Below are 19968 nucleotides of genomic sequence, written 5' to 3'. Positions count from 1 at the left end.
TCTGTTTGTTTTCAATCAAAGCAATCTGGCAAAGTTGATATGAAATTACAGAATGTTTCAGTTGCCCCTGATCTGAAATTTCCCTGGTCTGAAATTTTCAGTGAGAAATATCCCCAGCTGTAGATATCTTTCTCCTCATTGATAAGGGTTTTGGTTGCTGTAATCTACAGACATATTCAGGGTGCCAGAAAGAAAAGGTTGCGTGACTCCAGCAGAGATAGCAGGCTACCTCCTTAGATTGTCCAAGAAAGGTCCCCACACTTAGCCTGGTTGGTATTCAAATATTAATGGAATTTAAGTACCATTCTACTAGCAGACAAATGTATCACCCTGATATCATCTCTGTTCAATTTCCCCTAGTTAAAACTATGGCAAACACAGAACAGGGAAACCAAACGTCCATCACAGAATTCATCCTCCTGGGATTTGGGAATCTCCCTCAACTGCAGACCCATCTTTTCCTACTGTTTCTAGTGATCTACATCGTGACCGTGGCCGGGAACACCCTCATCGTTGTGCTAGTTGTGACTGATCAACGTCTTCACATCCCCATGTACTTCTTCCTGGGGAACTTGTCCTGCTTGGAGATCTGCTACACCTCCACCATCCTGCCCAGGATGCTGGCCAGCCTCCTGACTGGGGACAGAACCATTTCTGTCCGTGGCTGTATTGTGCAGTTTTATTTCTTTGCTTCTCTGGTGGGTTCTGAGTGTTGTCTCTTGTCTACGATGTCTTATGATCGGTATTTAGCAATATGCAAGCCACTGCATTATGCAGTCCGTATGAGTGGCAGGTTCTGCTTCTACCTAGTGGCTGGCTCTTGGATGAATGGCTTCATAGCAATTACTCTAATCATATTCTTAATGTCACAATTAACATTCTGCGGCCCCCGGGAAATTGACCACTTCTTTTGTGATCTCACCCCAGTGATGAAACTGTCCTGCAGTGACAGCCGCTTGATGGAACTTGTGACCTTCATATTCTCATCCTTATTCACTCTGCCCCTGTTTGTATTTACCCTGGCATCTTACATGTGCATTATCATCACCATCCTGAGAATCCCTTCCAGCACTGGGCGCCAAAAAGCATTTTCCACCTGCTCCTCTCATCTCATTGTTGTTGCCATTTTCTATGGGTCCCTGATCATTGTGTATCTGTTACCAAGAACCAGCACCATGAGATCCCTGAACAAAGTGTTCTCTCTCTTCTACACAATTCTGACTCCTATGGCCAATCCCTTCATATACAGCCTGAGAAACAAAGAGGTCAAGGGGGCCCTGAGAAAAGCAATCAGGAACCTGCTGCTATGACAGAGGGCAAACTCCTGCCAACTCCCAGATAAATCTTATTGAAATAAGTTTAATTTCATTGTCTAAACATGCAATTGTTTATTTGTTATTGTGGGATTTTATGTGACTTCTCTAGGACACTTGGCTAATGCAAACCTTGGGAAACGTTAGGGACTTCAAACAAAGTGAACTTTTAAAATTAAGTGGTCAGGGCATGTGCTAATGCACATTGTTTGAAGTGTCTGGCTATGCCAAATCTAAATTCTTTGAAGATTTGCCCCTGGGCGGGGACCCATTGTCTGGCTGATTACCTATTTGCAGTCTCTTTAAAGACACCAAATTGGAAAAAAAGACTCACTCACAGATTCATGGAGCTTCTTCTTCTGAGCCAAAGGTGTTATGAACTTGAAACCACGGGAAAATTCCTGGGTGGGGTTTGAAGACTAATCGCCGGCCAGAACCCCGGTTAGAATTAGCTCTGCTTGATGTGAAGGTTCTTTTATTGCTTGCAATATATTTTCTGTAATGCTTTCACCTTCAGAAAAAAATGAGCTTGCTTATAAAGATCTGTGTGGTAATTTACCTGTGGTCATTGAACTGTTCTTAATAGAAGGCACAACAGGCCTGATTATGCAGACTGTCTTTTGCTGGGGAGATCATAGGGTAGGCAGGGAGTGGTGCAGCCTGGAATCACTCTGGTCAGGAGGGAGAGAGAGGCCGGGGTCCAACCAAGAGAGGCAACGGCTGGGTAGCTGGGAGCCTGGAGTGGACCTTAAAGGGGGACTGCAGGTGCTGTTGCCTTGATAGCTGGGTGCCTGGAGTGGACCTTAAAGGGGGACTGCAGGTGCTGTTGCCTTGACCTGCGACAGCTTTTTCACAATAAATTCAGAGGTTGCAAGATATTGGTGTGCAGGGCAAAATGAAATGGACAATCTCTGACACAATCACGAAGCACGATCCTACAAACCCTCTCCCTTGTTAGTCCTTACCCAGGAAGTGGTTCTAATGAAATCCACGAGACAGCATGTGTGAATAGGACGGGTCATACCCCCCTTCCACTGAAATCAACGGCAATTTCTCTCCCTGGGATATGAATGTGCTCAGCACCTCTCAGAAGTTGTCCTCTCTGTTGCACACCAGGTTTTCAGACTGACTGTCTCTAACCATCTATTTTTCCACCCAAATACCACCGATTCTAGGCGGTGGACTTGCCATTGTATGGTGGTTACAGAACTGTATTAGACTTCTTTGGAAAAGGCATGCTTTAATCCAGACTCTGAGAAAAAATATGGCCTGGGTATACCGGAGTTTAGACTAGATTATCCTGGATTATATATCAATTCATCTAGTATAGCACAATGAATTTCTTTCTTTCTTTCTTTCTTTCTTTCTAATCTATCTATCTATCTATCTATCTATCTATCTATCATATAGAGCCCATTGCAGCAATATCTAGATGTTGCCATTATAAAAAGAGACGGAGGCATAATTTAGGAAAAAACAAGGCTGAACAGATGTGAAAAAGATAAAAACCGTTTTGGGACTAGGTCGTCAGCTGGTGTAGCTTCATTGAATCATAGAGTCATAGAAGATTAGGGTTGGAAGGGACCTCAGGAGGTCATCTAGTCCGAGCCCCTGCTCAAAGCAGGACCAACACCAACTGGTGTAAAATAATGAAGTCAATGGATTTCAAAGTAAACCGTGGGCCAGATCCCCAATTAGTGTAAAACAATGTAGTTTCACTGGAGTCAATGGGATCTGAACCCCAGCTGGCGTAAATCAGAGTAGCTTCATTGGTGTCAATAGGCCAGATCCTTAACTGGTGTAATTCAATTTGTTAGAAATAATCAAACAGGTTGTCCCGGGGGTGGATTGGGGAGACTGAACCCTTTATTGCCTGCTTGTTCCATCTTGACGCCGCGAGTGAGCAACAAAGGGGTTACTTTACAATTCTTTTATCCATACCAGTATGTAAATGTATACATTTTCAGCAACTCCCCATAGACCCTTATTTGGTTACATTGACACCTATAAAATGAATATTAACAACTACATGATGAATACAATTATACTCGCCCCTGTTTGTTGTTTACAGGATTACCATACAGAGTTCAGGCACATCACCTTAAAACCTATAAATTCTACACTAACATTCTTAGAAGTAAGGCATGCCAGGGGGAGAAGGTAGAGAATGCTTTCTTCCCACCAAGGCCTTACTCAGAAGTGGTGATAGTGATTTTATTAGCCTCATTCCCAGCACAGATGGCCAGGAAGGGAGGAAAAGAAGAAAAAGATAACAGACTATAACTAAAATTCACACCAATTAACAGAAAAAAGTTTTGCCCTTGCCATGACCCTGTTCCCTGTAGTTTAGGCCTGACTACTTGTCCAGTTCTTAACTCTTTACTCTCCTAAAGTTATAATTTAGTTTTATAAGTAGCCACCTCCTACCTCTCTTTGAATCTGTCTGAAATACATTTCCTTTAGTTTTACAGTTGAACTCAAGTGCTGGGAGTATTATAGGTAATCTAAGTAAAACTGGTTTCTTTTGGAAAAAATGTGGTATTTCTGTGGGATCTGGTGTTCAAGGGCTGGGTATCACAGGGGGACACTTTGATGGGACTTGGTGGTTGTTGTGCATCTCTTGTCAACCTGCAGGGCAAAGGCAGGGGTGGTGTAGCCCCAAGAACAGTTCCTGTGTGGCGGACTGGCATGGTTGTGAGGCAGCTAACACCTAGCTGGCACAGGAAAGAGTCCCCCCAAGGCTGGAGACAGGGGAGGAGCAAGAAGACTCACAGCCCAGGGAGCCCTGAGTAGCGCCACACCAAGTCTGTTCCCATAATGATTAGACACAAATCTTTGGAATACCTTTGATTAATTAAATCTATTTTTTTCTTGCAAATGTAGCCTTATGGGGAGCCGGGATCCCCTCAAGTCCCCTCCAAACCCAGCGTCAGGCCTTTATACTGTCTCACTCTCCCCCCCCCACCCCAGATGCCCAAAGGGGTTCTCGGAGCAGATGCCCAAAGGGGTTCTTGGAGCAAACAATCAACCAGGCAGATCAAGCTGGCAGGTGTGTCTCAGGGGTCCTGAGGGGAGCATCCATCATCCCCTCTCTGGGTGTGTGAAGGCGCGTCACCTTTACAGGATTGCACAGGTATTTTAAATGAATGGTACCAATATGGACACTGTAGGGAGCTGTAGTGAGGTGGAGTGGCCTCCCACTGAGCCAGAGAAGGAGGACCCATTCTCTGCTCCCTGGTGGGCGGAGACAGATTGGGCCCACCCCTCATTCTGGAAGCTAAGGGGTAGGACAGGATGTATAAAAGGCAGGACCACTAATTCAGTTGGTGCTAGACCAGGGAAGGAGGCAGATGTCCCCATCCTACTGAGGGCCCTGGACTCTGTTACTGAGCCAAGGAGCGCCCTGACCCCTGAGGAGGCCGTGATCAGGGAGAAGTGCCTAGAATTGCTGGCAGCCGAATACCCCAAGGAAACAGAGGACCCCTGGACTACAAAACCCGGCACCCCAACTCTGGTAGGAAGTAACCCAGGGAAACCAGACACTTATATGGTTCCACTGACCCAGTGTCAGACACCTCCACCACTGTCAGGGCCCAGGGCTGGGACCTGATGGAATAAGGTGAGCCTGGGTTCCTTTAACCCCTGCAGCCGCCCCACCTATAGGGTGGCTGCCTACCCCTTTTAGGATAAGGGGCCTGCCTTTGTTTGCCGACTGCCTGAGTCAAGACGTCAGGAGAAAGACTGTGTATACCTCTGTCCTGCCTGAGGATCATAGAATCAAAGAAGAATCATAGAAGATTAGGTCTGGAAGGGACCTCAGGAAGTCATCTAGTCTGACCCCCTGATCAAAGCAGGACCAACCCCAACTAAATCATCCCAGCCAGGACTTTGTCTTAAAAACCTCTAAGGATGGAGAATCCACCACCTCCCTAAATAACCCATTCCAGTGCTTCTCCACCCTCCTACAGAATTTTTTTTTCCTAATATCCAACCTAGACCTCCCCTACTGCAACTTGAGATCACTGCTGCTTGTTCTGTCATCTGCCACCACTGAGAACAGCTTAGCTGCATCCTCCCTGGAAACCCCCTTAAGATAGTTGAAGGCTGCTATCAAATCCCCCCTTACTCTTTGCTTCTGCAGACTAAATAAGCCCAGTTTCCTCAACTTCTCGTCATAAATCATGTGCCCCAGCCTCCTGATAATTTTTGTTGCCCTCTGCTGGACTCTCTCCAATTTGTCCACATACTTCCTGTAATGGGGGCCCCACAACTAGATACAATACTCTAGAGGTGGCCTCTCCAGTGCCAAAGGTAGAGAATAATCACTGCCCTTGATCTGCTGGTAATGGTCCCATTAATGCAGTCCAATATTCCGTTAGCCTTCAAATCAGAGCTACCTAGATTGCTTTGCTGCCTGGCCTCAGGTCCCGGCACTTGATTTTCTAATTTCCTGATAGTGCGTGGTTCCCCAGGCACTTAGTGAGGTGGAGTTTCCTCCCTCTGAACTCCCACTGTGAGTTACCTCCCACAGAGGGGAAAGGACAACTGCTAATCCACTACAGGAGTGTGTTTTATTCTGGTTTTAAGATCACTCGGGATAAAGCAAATGAGAAGCAAAGCATTTTACATTTCTGAAATGTAATATACTTAACTGTTTTATTCTCAGAAACCAAATAAGATGTTGGAAAATTCATCCACACTCGGAGGATAAGTAGTGTAAATTTGGGGCTAATACACTGAGATCTTCACACGTTAAAGTAGGAGCAGGGATCAGTGCAAAATGCATCATAGTCTGGCAACACCCAGACCCTTCCCTTGATTCAGGAAGTACTGATCATGCTAGTCTTGGCTTTAGCAGTCACACCAAGATAAGTTAGGGCTATTCACACGCGTCAGACATTGCACGTTCATATACCAATGATTGCCCAATTAAATATATCAATGTCAGTTTGAAATATCTGCATTCTTATAAAAGACAAACAGTCTAAATACAGCTTTCCGGAAGGCTTCCTTTACCTCCTTGTTTCTCATGCTGTAAATAAGGGGGTTGACCAATGGGGTTAGGGCTCCATAGACAACAGAGAGCACTTTCTTTAGGTCCCTGAGAACATCCAAGTCTGATAGCATATACACAGCGACTAGAGTCCCATAGAAAATAGTCACCACGATGAGGTGAGAGGAGCAGGTGGAAAATGCCTTTTGCCTCCCAGTAGTGGAAGGGATTCTCAGGATGGTGGCGATGATACAAACCTAGGATGCCAGGGTCACTAGAAATGGAGGAAAGGTGAATATGGAGGAATGTATGAAAGCAGTAACTTCCACGATATGGGTGTCACTGCAGGACAGTTTTATTATTGGGCTAAAATCACAAAAGAAATGGTCAATTTCGTTGGGGCCACAGAATGATAATTGTGACATCATATATATTATGATGGCAATGGACATAAATCCACTGATCCAAGACCACGCGACTAGCTGGAGGCAGAACCTGCTGTTCAAAAGGACTGCATAGTGCAGCGGTTTCAGTATTGCCAAATACCGGTCATAGGCCATCACAGATAAGATAGAACATTCTGTGGTTAACAGAGAACCAAAGAAATACAACTGTGTGATGCAACCCCTAACAGAAATGGTTCTGTCCCCAGTCAGGAGACTGGTCAGCATCCTGGGCAAGAGTGATGAAGTGTAGCAGGTCTCCAAGCAGGACAGGTTCCCCAGGAAGAAGTACATGGGGGTGTGAAGGTGCCGATCAGCCACAACTAGCGCGAAGATGAGGATGTTCCCGGCCATGGTCACCAGATAGATCACTAGAAACAGCAGGAAGAGAAAGATCTGCAAATGAGGGAGATTTCCAAATCCCAGTAGAATGAATTCTGTGATGAATGTTTCATTTCCCTGCCTTTTTCTTTCCATGGGATTCATCTAAGGAAAATACATTAAAAACATCCAATGTAAAGCGTTGCTTCCATTTCAAAACAGTCATACTTTTAATTCTGACTTCCCACTGCTAGTTGCAATGTCAATGGTTGAGTCAAGACTCTTCATGGCAGAGACATTCTCGGGAAAATTTTTGAACATGTCTACTTTAAATCACATTGGAAACATCATTATTGTCTGGTATCTCTATGGCTAAATGCATCTCACCTTCTGCCTCCTGAACATCCTTGTGTATTACTTTTGCCACAGTGTCTGTATTATCAGTGGAGCCTAAGAGAATTAAATGCCACTTGCTTGGTTTCAGATGAAAATACCAGTCATCTCCCTTTTACCCATATTTACACCGCAGAATCCAGCAGATTACAACAGAGTGGACACTAGAATTCGATCCCAGAGATGTGGGTTTTATTGCTATCTCATCCACTCCATGTCCTTGTTCTTGTCACTTCCTCTACCAGGCCCTTGTTCCCTCCTCAATAAAAGAGATGATGATGATACCAGTTACCTTTTATTAACGTAAGTTGAGATTTGTGAAAAAACAGTTCTCTACAAATGTTCAGTTGATCTTGTGTAAAATGGAGATGATACTTAAGACAGTTTGCAAAGTTGCACCAAGGGTGATGTTTTGGTGTGCATCTGTTATAGACCACCAGACCAGGAGAATGGAGTAGATGAGGCTTTCTTTAAACAACGAGTGAAAGTCTCCGGATCAAAGGACCTGGTTCTCATGGGGGACTTCAATCACCCTGACATCTGCTGGGAGAAGAGCACAGACAATCCAGGACATTTGTGGAGAAAGTTGGGGACAACTTCCTGGTGCAACTGCTGGAAGAACCTACTCCTCTCCACCGTGCTCCTCTTTACCTGCTACTCCCAAACAGGGAAGATTTGGTAGGGGAATTAGAAGCGGGTGGCAACCTAAGGAGCAATGACCATGAGATGGTCGAGTTCAGGATTCTGACAAAAAGAAGAAAGGAGAACAGCAGGATATGGACCATGGACTTCAGAAAAGAAGACTTTGACTCCCTCAGGGAGCTGATGGCCAGGATCCCATGGGAGGCTAATATGAGGCGAAAAGGGGACCAAGAGAGCTGGCTGTATTTTAAAGAAACTTTCTTGAGGGCTCAGGAAAAACCATCCAGATGTGCAGAAAAAATAGCAAATATAGTCAGTGCCCAGCTTGGCTTAGCAGAGAAATCTTTTGGTGATCTTAGACACAAAAAGGAAGCTTACAAGAAGTGGGAGCTTGATCAGATGACTAGGGAGGAGTATAAAATATTACTCGAGCATGCAGGAGTGAAATCAGGGAGGTCAAAGCACAATTGGAGTTGCAGCTAGCAAAGGACGTAAAGGATAACAAGAAGAGTTTCTACAAGTATATTAGCAGCAAGAGGAAGATTAGGGAAAGTGTGGGCCCCTTACAGAACATGGGAGGCAACCTAGTGACAGAGGTTGTGGGAAAAGCTGAAGTACTCAATGTTTTTTTGCCTCTGTCTTCATAGACAAAGTCAGCTCCCAGACTACTGCACTGTGCAGCACAGAATGGGGAGGAGGTGAGCAGCCCTCAGTGCTGAAAGAACAGGTTCAGGACTATTTAGAAAGGCTGGACATGCACAGGTCCATGGGGCTGGATGCAATGCATCCAAGAGTGATGAGGAAGTTAGCAGATGTGATTTCAGAGCCACTGGGGATTACCTCTGAAAACTCGTGGCGATGGGGGAGGTCCCAGATGACTGGAAAAAAGCAAGTATAGAGCCCATCTTCAAAAAGGGAAGAAGGAGGAAATGGGGAATTACAGATCAGTCAGCCTTACATCAGTCCTCAGAAAAATCATGGAGCAGGTCCTCAAGGAATCCATTTTGGGGCAATTGAAAGAGTAGAAGGTGATCAGGAACAGTCAGCATGGATTCACGATTGCCTTCTATGATGAGATGACTGGCTCAGTGGATGTGAGGAAAGCGGTGGATGTGATATATCTTGACTTTCAAAAACCTTTGATACAATCTCCCACAATATTCTTATCAGAAAGTTAATGAAGTATGGGTTGGATGAATGGAATATAAGATGGAATGGAAGCTGGCTAGATCATCAGGCTCAGAAGATAGTGATCAATGCCTCGATGTTTAGCTTGCAACTGGTAACAAGCGGAGTGCCCCAGGGGTTGGTCCTGGGGCCAGTTTTGTTCAACACCTTCATTAATGATCTGAAAGATGGGGAGCATTGCACCTTCAGCAAGTTTGCAGATGAAACTAAACTGGGGGAGTGGTAGATAGGATGGAGGGTAGGGATAGGATACAGAATGACCTAGACAAATTGGAGGATTGGGGAAAAAGAAATCTGATGAGTTTCAAAAAGGACAAGTACAGAGTCCTGCCCTTAGGACGGAAGAATCCCATGCACTGCTACAGACTGGGGATGGATTGAGTAGGCAGTGGTTCTGCAGAAAAGGACCTGGGGGTTACAATGGATAAGAACCTGGATAAGAGTCAGCAGTGTGCCCTGGTTGCCAAGAAGACTAGTAGCATATTGGGCTGCATTAATATGAGCATTGCCAGCAGATTGAGGGAAGTGATTATTCCCCTCTATTCAGCATTGGTGAGGCCGCATTTGGAGTATAGTGTCCAGTTTTGGGCCCCCCACTACAAAAAAGATGTGGACAAGTTGGAGAGAGTCCAGTGGAGGGCAACAAAAATGATTATGGAGCTGGAGCACAAGATTTATGAGGCGAGATTGAGGGAATTAGGCTTGTTTAGTCTGCAAAAGAGAAGAATGAGGGGGGATTTGATAGCAGTGTTTAACTACCTGAAATGGGGCTCCTGGGAGGATGGAGCTAGGTTCTTCTCAATGGTAGTAGATGATAGAACAAGGAAAAATGGTTTCAAGTTGCAGTGGGGGAGGTCTAGGTTGGATATGAGGAAAAAGTTTTTCCCTACTAGGGTGGTGAAGCACTGGAATGGGTTACCTAGGGAAGTGTTGGAATCTCCATCCTTAGAGGTTTTTAAGGTGTGGCTTGACAAAGTCCTGGCTGGGATGGTTTAGTTGGGGTTGGTCCTGCTCTGAGCAGGGGGTTGGACTAGATGACCTCCTGAGGTCCCTTCCAACTCTAATAGTCTATTATTCTATAACAGAATACCCCAAGTGTATAGGGACAACATCAGAAAGGCTAAGGCACAAAGTGAGTTACACGTAGCAAGAGACATAAAAGGCAATAAGACGAGGAATTATGAGAACATTAGAAGAAAGACGAAGGACAGTGTATGTCCTCTTTTTAGCAGGGAAGAAGAACTAATAATGGATGACATCAAGAAGGCTGACAAATCCACACAACCAGCACACACATTAGCCCAAAGCATCTCTCCAAATGAGTGCCTGTTGAGTCAGTGTGAAGTGATGGAAACAGCCACGAGAAGAACTAAGAGCTCTTTTTGTTTAGAATATCACCAGCTTCATTTATCACTGTGCTTCACTCTTGGCTAAGTTCTCAGCCAGTTTCAGGCTTTTTAACACAGATGAGCGACGCTTGTGAGACAGCACAGGCTTTTAGGAGTTAGTGAAGAAATAAGCACATTGTCTGGAGCGATAGAAGCTTGCCTGGTACAGTGACTTTGCTGACCTGGCAGCTAAACGGCAGCTAACATTTTAGAGAAGAGGGACTTCAGAGAAATTTGGAAAAAAATAGCTCTAACTTTTTAAAATCCTTTGATTAATCCCTAATGGATGGATGGAATATGAAATGTCACCCTCCCCTCTGTTCTCCACTTCATTCCGGGGGGGAGGGAGGGAATCAACAAAATACAAATAAATAAATGCATACATCCATAAATAAATATAAAAGAAATGTACACACTTGAGTACATTACAGTTGTTAACATTGAAATAATTAAGGTTTAGATGTTTAAGGAGGTAATTAGCAAACAATTCCCCTCTCACTTACCCTGGTATAAATCAGGAATAACTGAATGGAGAACAACAGAGATGTGCTCTTATAAAATTAAGATGAGAGGAGAATGACACCAAAAGCAAAGTGTCTTCATATTCCTCTTCAATTTTTAATGTCGCTATACAAATTCTTGCTTAACGCACAAACACAGACTCAGACTGTCACTTTCACTCCAGGATTCCCCGTGTGCTCTGCTGCAATCACCTATATCTGCTTTGGTGACCACATGGGAATTCTCCCCAAAGACTCTGCAGGGATGTTCCCAGCCAAACCAAGCCACCCTTAGTAACAAATGATGATGTCAGACTTCCAGAATGAGGCAAGGTTTTTCTGCTACATCTGCAACAGGGATATAGAATAGACAGCTTCAATCCACAGGGGCTGGAAGAGCTGAGGGGCAGTCACTTGGTCATCAGACAAAGAGGCAGAGAGGCGCAGAATGATTGTAATTTGCCAGATGTTGCTTTGCAGTGATTGCACCGTGGGACGGTGTCATGTTGCTGTAATGTCATGGTGTGGCACTATGAGGACACAAAAGTTATGAAATAGTAGCCAGCATGTTGAGCATGGTTCTAGGTGACTTTCCACCTGAAGCCAATCCACTTCTGCCGTGTCTCCAGTATTTTTGATGGAGTTGGACCATTATTATCTCTTCTTTTCTTTCATATTTCAGGATCCCCCTCACCCTTCCTGCATCCTGGAGAGAAAGGAGATGTTTCCTTTCTATTCCCTCCACCTCTCACCCCTTCCTGGGGTGCAATCCACCTGCTATATGAATAGTTCAAAGACTGTTGTACACTGTGGCAGAGAGGAAGAACAGGAGCCCTGGATGGGATCAAGGAGGAGCTGTTCTGTTTCCTCAGCACCCCCTGTCCTTTCTCATATACCACACTCAGTAATAGGGACTGGTCCTCTTTACTAGCCAGTCGTTACTCTGTCTCAGTTTTGCCATAGCCTGGAAAAAAACCTCTTCAATATGTGCTCCCTATGACATCCCTCTAAAAATCAATGGCAAACCTTGGGGGACTTACTGAATTCTTACTCAGGCAAAATCCCCCCGGTTAGTAGACAACTCATATGAGTCAGGGTGCATGCATAGGATTCACACAATCGAATTTTGCCCCCATGTCCTAATCCATTTCCCGCACACTTAATGTAAATACATTTATAGCACAGATTTGACATCACTCCGCTCTATAAACTTGTCCCATAGCTGAGTACAACTGGAATTGCCATGTGTGTTGCAACCACGCTGGCTTCCGTCTCTTCGCTTTGGTGTATCAGTAAGATGTCGGTTTGATACTCTAATGTATGTATCATTTATGTGCACAAGATCCTGTTTCTTTCTAATATTAGAACCAAACAAATACAGCAGTGTGCCACTAAAACGATGTTATTCTTTTAGATCAAGTCGTAAAGGCCTAAGCTTTTGTTACGCGTAATTCAGAATTCAATATTTTCTGCAGCTAGTTGGCTAGCCAGCCAGCTAGTATCTATCTACCCCATATGCACATCTATTTTATATGGTAGGGTTATAACATTTTCAGATGACACCAACTGAAGTGGGTTGCAAGTCCTTGGAAGGATAGGTTTTGCATTCCAACCAATGTGACAAAATTGGAGAATTGGTGTGCAACCTACAAGATGAAACTCAATAATGGTAAGTGTGAAGTACTTCACTTTGGAAAGAAAAATCAAATGAACAACAACAAAATGGGGACTAACTGACCAGGCAGTATAAAGAAGGGACTGAAAGATGAGGACTTTGGGTTTGGTTCTATAATCATCCTCCAAGAGCATCGGTGCACGTCAGCAGATGCCTGCTCCCTCCCTCCTGTCTTAGCCACCTGGCTAGCGGACTAACATGAGCAGCAAAGGCTGGTAACTATACTTCATCTTTGTAGAACTTTGTGTGTGTATGTGTTTGTGGGTGAAAGTGTGCAGGCACATAGCAACACACCAGGTATTAGCTAAACCAAATAAGCACATTCCTGACCTGAGAGGATGGTAGAGGAAGACCCAGAGTTCTCAAATAACAGTGTAAACACATTCCTAGGAGATGGTACATAGACGACAGGCCCCCTGTAAGATAAGGAGGGAAATACAGGATAAGGCATGAGGATGTTTTGTTCCAACTGGCAAGTACAAAGTACAGGATAGTCAACGCAGTACTACGCCACTTGAGGGGGTGGTTTTACTGCGTCTACTTCTGGATCAATTAAGCGGGTCTTCACTGACTTTGCTGCCGTCAGTGTAGACGTACCATTAGTAGTCTTCACAACGTTGCAGCAGCACTGTGTGGCACTAACAACACTGCACTTTTAGAAGGACATGGATGAACTTGGCAGGCTGTGGATAGGAAGGACCGAATGGTAGAATGTTAGTTAACAGAAACAAGGTTTGCCCTTGCCATGACCCTGTTCCCTGTAGTTTAGGAATGACTACTTGTCCAGTTTTTAACTCTTAACTCTCCTATAGTTATAATTTGGTTTAATAAGTAGCCATTTTTTCCCACCTCCTACCTCTCTTTGAATCTTTCTGAAATACGTTTCCTTTAGTTTTACAGTTGAACTCAAGTGCTGGGAGTATTATAGGTAATCTAAGTAAAACTGGTTTCTTTTGGAAAAAATGTAGTATTTCTGTGGATACCTAGTGTTCAAGGGCTGGGTATCACAGGGGAACACTTTGATGGGACTTGGTGGTTGTAGTGTATCACTTGTCAACCTGCAGGGCAAAGGCAGGGGTGGTGTAGCCCCGAGAATAGTTCCTGTGTGGCGGACTGGCATGGCTGTGAGTCAGCTAACACCTAGCTGGCACAGGAAAGAGTCCCCCCAATGCTGGAGACAGGGAAGGAGCAAGAAGACTCACAGCCCAGGGAGCCCTGAGTAGCGCCACACCAGATCTGTTCCCATAATGATTAGACACAAATCTTTGGAATACCTTTGATTAATTAAATCTATTTTTTTCTTGCAAATGTAGCCTTATGGGGAGCCGGGATCCCCTCAAGTCCCCTCCAAACCCAGCGTCAGGCCTTTATACTGTCTCACTCTCCCCCCCACCCCAGGCCTCGGCAGATGCCCAAAGGGGTTCTTGGAGCAAACAATCAAAAGGAGAGTCCTCTCCCCTCTTTCTGCCCTTAAGAGGGAGGGGAGTCTGTGGGAGAATAAAAAGAGGTAAAAGTGATGTGGAACTCAGGCAGTGCTCTTGGGTCAACTCCTTGGGCTCAGCCTAAGTGTGGTCAACCCCCAGCCTCTCCTTGTGGGTCATGCAGCTTTGGGAGGGGTGAGGTTTGTTGCTGTCTCCCTCTCGGCAGGCCTGTCTTGGCTGTCGGAGGTGGCCCTCTGCCTGTTCACCGCCCCTTCCTGTGGCAGGTGTTCCCTTTTAAACTCCCCCCCAGGCAGGGCAAGCTGGCAGGTGTGTCTCAGGGATGTTGAACAGGCCCTGAGGGGAGTATCCGTCATCCCCTCTCCCGGTGTGTGAAGACGCGTCACCTTCACAGGCTTGTACAGGTATTTTAAATGCGTGGTACCAATATGGACACTGTGGGGAGCTGTGGTGAGGTGGAGTGGCCTCCCACTGAGCCAGAGGGGGAGGACCCATTCTCTGCTCCCTGGTAGGCGGAGACAGGTTGGCCCCGCCCCTCATTCTGGAAGCTGAGGGGTAGGACAGGATGTATAAAAGGCTGGACCTCTAATTCAGTTGGTGCTGGGCCAGGGAAGGAGGCAGATTTCCCCATCCTACTGAGGGCCCTGGACTCTCCTACTAAGCCAAGGAGTGCCCTGACCCCCGAGGAGGCCGTGATCAGAGAGAAGTGCCTAGAATTGCTGGCAGCTGAATACCCCAAGGAAACAGAAGAATCCTGGACTACAGAACTGAGCACCACAACTCTGGTAGGAAGTAGCCCAGGGAAACCAGATACTGATCTGGTTCCACTGACCCAGCTGTCAGGGCCCAAGGCTGGGACCTGGTGGGGTAAGGTGAGCCTGGGTTCCTTTACCCCCTGCAGCCGCCCCACCCATGGGGTGGATGCCTACCCCTTTTAGGATCAGAGGCCTGCCTTTGTTTGCCAACTGCTTGAGTCAAGACGCCAGGCAAAAGACTGTGTATATGTCTGCCCTGCCTGAGGATCATAGAATCAAAGAAGAATCATAGAAGATTAGGTCTGGAAGGGACCTCAGGAAATCATCTAGTTCAACCGCCTGTTCAAAGCAGGACCAACCCCAACTTAATCATCCCAGCCAGGGCTTTGTCTTAAAAACCTCTAAGGATGGAGATTCCAACACCTCCCTAAGTAACCCATTCCAGTGCTTCACCATCCTCCTAGTGAAAAACATTTTCCTAATATCCATCCTAGACCTCCCGACCACTGCTCCTTGTTCTGTCATCTACTACCACTGAAAACAGCCTAGCTCCATCCTCCCTGGAAACCCCTTTCAGGTAGTTGAAGGCTGCTATCAAATCCCCCCTCCCTCTTTGCTTCTGCAGACTAAATAAACCCAGTTTCCTCAGCTTCTCGTCATAAGTCATGTGCCCCAGCCTCCTGATAATTTTTGTTGCCCTCTGCTGGACTCTCTCCAATTTGTCCACATACTTCCTGTAATGGGGTCCCCAAAACTAGACATGATATTCTAGAGGTGGCCTCTCCAGTGCCAAAGGTAGGGAATAATCACTTCCCTTGATCTGCTGGCAATGGTCCCATTAATGCAGTCCAATATTCCATTAGCCTTCTAATCAGAGCTACTGCTATTGCTTTGCTGCCTGTCCTTGGGTCCTGGCACTTGATTTTCTAATTTTCTGATAGTGCATGGTTCCCCAGGCACTTAGTGAGGTGGAGTTTCCTTCCTCTGAACTCCCACTGTGAGTTACCACCCACAGAGGGGAAAAGATGACCGCTAATCCACTACAGGAATCTGTTTTATTCTGGTTTTAAGATCACTCGGAATAAAGCAAATGAGAAGCAACACATTTTACATTTCTGAAATGTAATATACTTAATTGTTTTATTCTCAGAAACCAAATAAGATGTTGGAAAATTCATCCACACACACAGGATACATAGTATAAATTTGAGGCCAATACACTGAGTTCTTCACACATTAAAGTAAGAGCAGGGATCAGTGCAAAATGTGTCATAGTCTGGCAACACTCAGACCCTTCCCTTGATTCCGGAAGTACTAATCATACTAGTCTTGGGTTTAGCAGTCACACCAAGATAAGTTAGGGCTATTCACATGAGTCAGACTTTGCACGTTCATATACCAATGATTGCCCAATTAAATATATGAATGTCAGTTGGAAATGTCTGCATTCTTATAAAAGACAAACAGTCTAAAGACAGCTTTCCTGAAGGCTTCCTTTACTTCCTTGTTTCTTATGCTGTAAATAAGGGGGTTGACCAATGGGGTAAAGACTACATAGACAACAGAGAGCACTTTCTTTAGGTCCCTGAGAACATCCGAGTCTGATAGCATATACACAGCGACTAGAGTCCCATAGAAAATAGTCACCACGATGAGGTGAGAGGAGCAGGTGGAAAATGCCTTTTGCCTCCCAGTGGTGGAAGGGATTCTCAGGATGGTGGCGATGATACAAACGTAGGATGCCAGGGTCACTAGAAATGGAGGAAAGGTGAATATGGAGGAATGTATGAAAGCAGTAACTTCCACGATATGGGTGTCACTGCAGGACAGTTTTATTATTGGGCTAAAATCACAAAAGAAATGGTCAATTTCGTTGGGGCCACAGAATGTTAATTGTGACATCATAAATATTATGATGGCAATGGACATAAATCCACTGATCCAAGACCACGCAACTAGCCGGAGGCAGAACCTGCTGTTCAAAAGGACTGCATAGTGCAGTGGTTTCAGTATTGCCAAATACCGGTCATAGGCCATCACAGATAAGATAGAACATTCTGTGGTTAACAGAGAACCAAAAAAATAGAACTGTGTGATGCAACCCCTAACAGAAATGGTTCTGTCCCCAGTCAGGAGACTGGTCAGCATCCTGGGCAAGAGTGATGAAGTGTAGCAGGTCTCCAAGCAGGACAGGTTCCCCAGGAAGATGTACATGGGGGTGTGAAGGTGCCGATCAGCCACAACTAGCGTGAAGATGAGGATGTTCCCGGCCATGGTCACCAGATAGATCACTAGAAACAGCAGGAAGAGAAAGATCTGCAAATGAGGGAGATTTCCAAATCCCAGTAGAACGAATTCTGTGATGAACGTTTCATTTCCCTGCTTTTTTCTTTCCATAGGATTCATCTAAGGAAAATACATTAAAAATATCCAATGTAAAGCATTGCTTCCATTTCAAAACAGTCAGACTTTTAATTCTGACTTCCCACTGCTACTTGCAATGTCAATGGTTGAGTCAAGGCTCTTCATGGCAGAGACATTCTCGGGAAAATTTTTGAACGTGCCTACTTTAAATCACATTGGAAACATCATTATTGTCTGGTATCTCTATGGCTAAATGCATCTCACCTTCTGCCTCCTGAACATCCTTGTGTATTACTTTAACCACAATGTCTGAGATAATCAGTGGAGCCTAAGAGAATTAAATGCCACTTGCTTGGCTTCAGATGAAAATACCAGTCATCTCCCTTTTACCAATATTTACCCCACAGAATCCAGCAGATTCCAACAGAGTGGACACTAGAATTCGATCCCAGAGATGTGGGTTTTATTGCTATCTCATCCACTCCATGTCCTTGTTCTTGTCACCTCCTCTACCAGGCCCTTGTTCCCTCCTCAATAAAAGAGATGATGATGATACCAGTTACCTTTTATTAACGTAAGTTGAGATTTGTGAAAAAACAGTTCTCTACAAATGTTCAGTTGCTCATGTGTAAAATGGAGATGATACTTAAGACAGTTTGCAAAGTTGCACCAAGGGTGAAGTTTTGGTGTGCATCTGTTATAGACCACCAGACCAGGAGAATGGAGTAGATGAGGCTTTCTTTAAACAACGAGTGAAATTCTCCGGATAACACGACCTGGTTCTCATGGGGGACTTCAATCACCCTGACAACTGCTGGGACAAGAGCACAGACAATCCAGGACATTTGTGGAGAATGTTGGGGACAACTTCCTGGTGCAACTGCTGGAAGAACCTACTCCTCTCCACCGTGCTCCTCTTTACCTGCTACTCACAATCAGGGAAGATTTGGTAGGGAAATTAGAAGCGGGTGGCAACCTAAGCAGCAATGACCATGAGATGGTTGAGTTCAGGATTCTGACAAAAAGAAGAAAGGAGAACAGCAGGATACGGACCATGGACTTCAGAAAAGAAGACTTTGACTCCCTCAGGGAGCTGATGGCCAGGATCCCATGGGATGCTAATATGGCTGTATTTTAAAGAAACTTTCTTGAGGGCTCAGGAAAAACCATCCCGATGTGCAGAAAAAATAGCAAATATAGTCAGTGCCCAGCTTGGCTTAGCAGAGAAATCTTTTGGTGATCTTAGACACAAAAAGGAAGCTTACAAGAAGTCGAAGCTTGATCAGATGACTAGGGAGGAGCATAAAAATATTACTCGAGCATGCAGGAGTGAAATCAGGAAGGTCAAAGCACAATTGGAGTTGCAGCTAGCAAAGGACGTGAAGGATAACAAGAAGAGTTTCTACAAGTATATTAGCAACAAGAGGAAGATTAGGGAAAGTGTGGGCCCCTTACAGAACATGGGAGGCAACCTAGTGACAGAGGTTGTGGGAAAAGCTGAAGTACTCAATATTTTTTTGCCTCTGTCTTCATAGACAAAGTCAGCTCCCAGACTACTGCACTGTGCAGCACAGAATGGGGAGGAGGTGAGCAGCCCTCAGTGCTGAAAGAACAGGTTCAGGACCATTTAGAAAGGCTGGACATGCACAGGTCCATGGGGCTGGATGCAATGCATCCAAGAGTGATGAGGAAGTTAGCAGATGTGATTTCAGAGCCACTGGGGATTACCTCTGAAAACTCGTGGCAATGGGGGAGGTCCCAGATGACTGGAAAAAGGCAAGTATAGAGCCCATCTTCAAAAAGGGAAGAAGGAGGAAATGGGGAATTACAGATCAGTCAGCCTTACATCAATCCTCAGAAAAATCATGGAGCAGGTCCTCAAGGAATCCATTTTGAGGCAATTGAAAGAGTAGAAGGTGATCAGGAACAGTCAGCATGGATTCACGATTGCCTTCTATGATGAGATGACTGGCTCAGTGGATGTGAGGAAAGCGGTGGATGTGATATATCTTGACTTTCAAAAACCTTTGATACAATCTCCCACAATATTCTTATCAGAAAGTTAATGAAGTATGGGTTGGATGAATGGAATATAAGATGGAATGGAAGCTGGCTAGATCATCAGGCTCAGAAGATAGTGATCAATGCCTCGATGTTTAGCTTGCAACTGGTAACAAGCGGAGTGCCCCAGGGGTTGGTCCTGGGGCCAGTTTTGTTCAACACCTTCATTAATGATCTGAAAGATGGGGAGCATTGCACCTTCAGCAAGTTTGCAGATGACACTAAACTGGGGGAGTAGTAGATAGGATGGAGGGTAGGGATAGGATACAGAATGACCTAGACAAATTGGAGGATTGGGGAAAAAGAAATCTGATGAGTTTCAAAAAGGACAAGTACAGAGTCCTGCCCTTAGGACGGGAGAATCCCCTGCACTGCTACAGACTGGGGATGGATTGAATAGGCAGCGGTTCTGCAGAAAAGGACCTGGGGGTTACAATGGATAAGAACCTGGATAAGAGTCAGCAGTGTGCCCTGGTTGCCAAGAAGACTAGTA

General features: G+C 45.2%; 2 protein-coding genes and 1 pseudogene across 2 annotated transcripts; 1 reads left to right on the top strand and 2 right to left on the bottom strand.

Annotated features, from left to right (window-relative positions):
• Positions 1 to 365: 365 nt before the first annotated feature.
• Positions 366 to 1310, top strand: LOC137144861 (olfactory receptor 5AP2-like). The gene has a single exon (XM_067535347.1). The coding sequence runs from the start codon at positions 369 to 371 to the stop codon at positions 1308 to 1310; it is 942 nt and encodes a 313-aa protein (XP_067391448.1). The 5' UTR covers positions 366 to 368.
• Positions 1311 to 6257: 4947 nt separating this feature from the next.
• Positions 6258 to 7235, bottom strand: LOC137144860 (olfactory receptor 5AP2-like; annotated as a pseudogene).
• Positions 7236 to 16478: 9243 nt separating this feature from the next.
• LOC137144859 (olfactory receptor 5AP2-like) lies at positions 16479 to 17456 on the bottom strand. The gene has a single exon (XM_067535346.1). The coding sequence runs from the start codon at positions 17454 to 17456 to the stop codon at positions 16479 to 16481; it is 978 nt and encodes a 325-aa protein (XP_067391447.1).
• Positions 17457 to 19968: the final 2512 nt, after the last annotated feature.

Source organism: Emydura macquarii, unplaced genomic scaffold (assembly GCF_026122565.2).
Source record: "Emydura macquarii macquarii isolate MOO-44397 ecotype Brisbane River unplaced genomic scaffold, CSIRO-AGI_Emac_v2 contig_3487, whole genome shotgun sequence".
In the NCBI taxonomy this organism is placed as follows: domain Eukaryota; kingdom Metazoa; phylum Chordata; order Testudines; family Chelidae; genus Emydura; species Emydura macquarii.
Note: the sequence above shows the minus strand (reverse complement) of the source record. Positions and strands in the feature narration are given on the sequence as shown.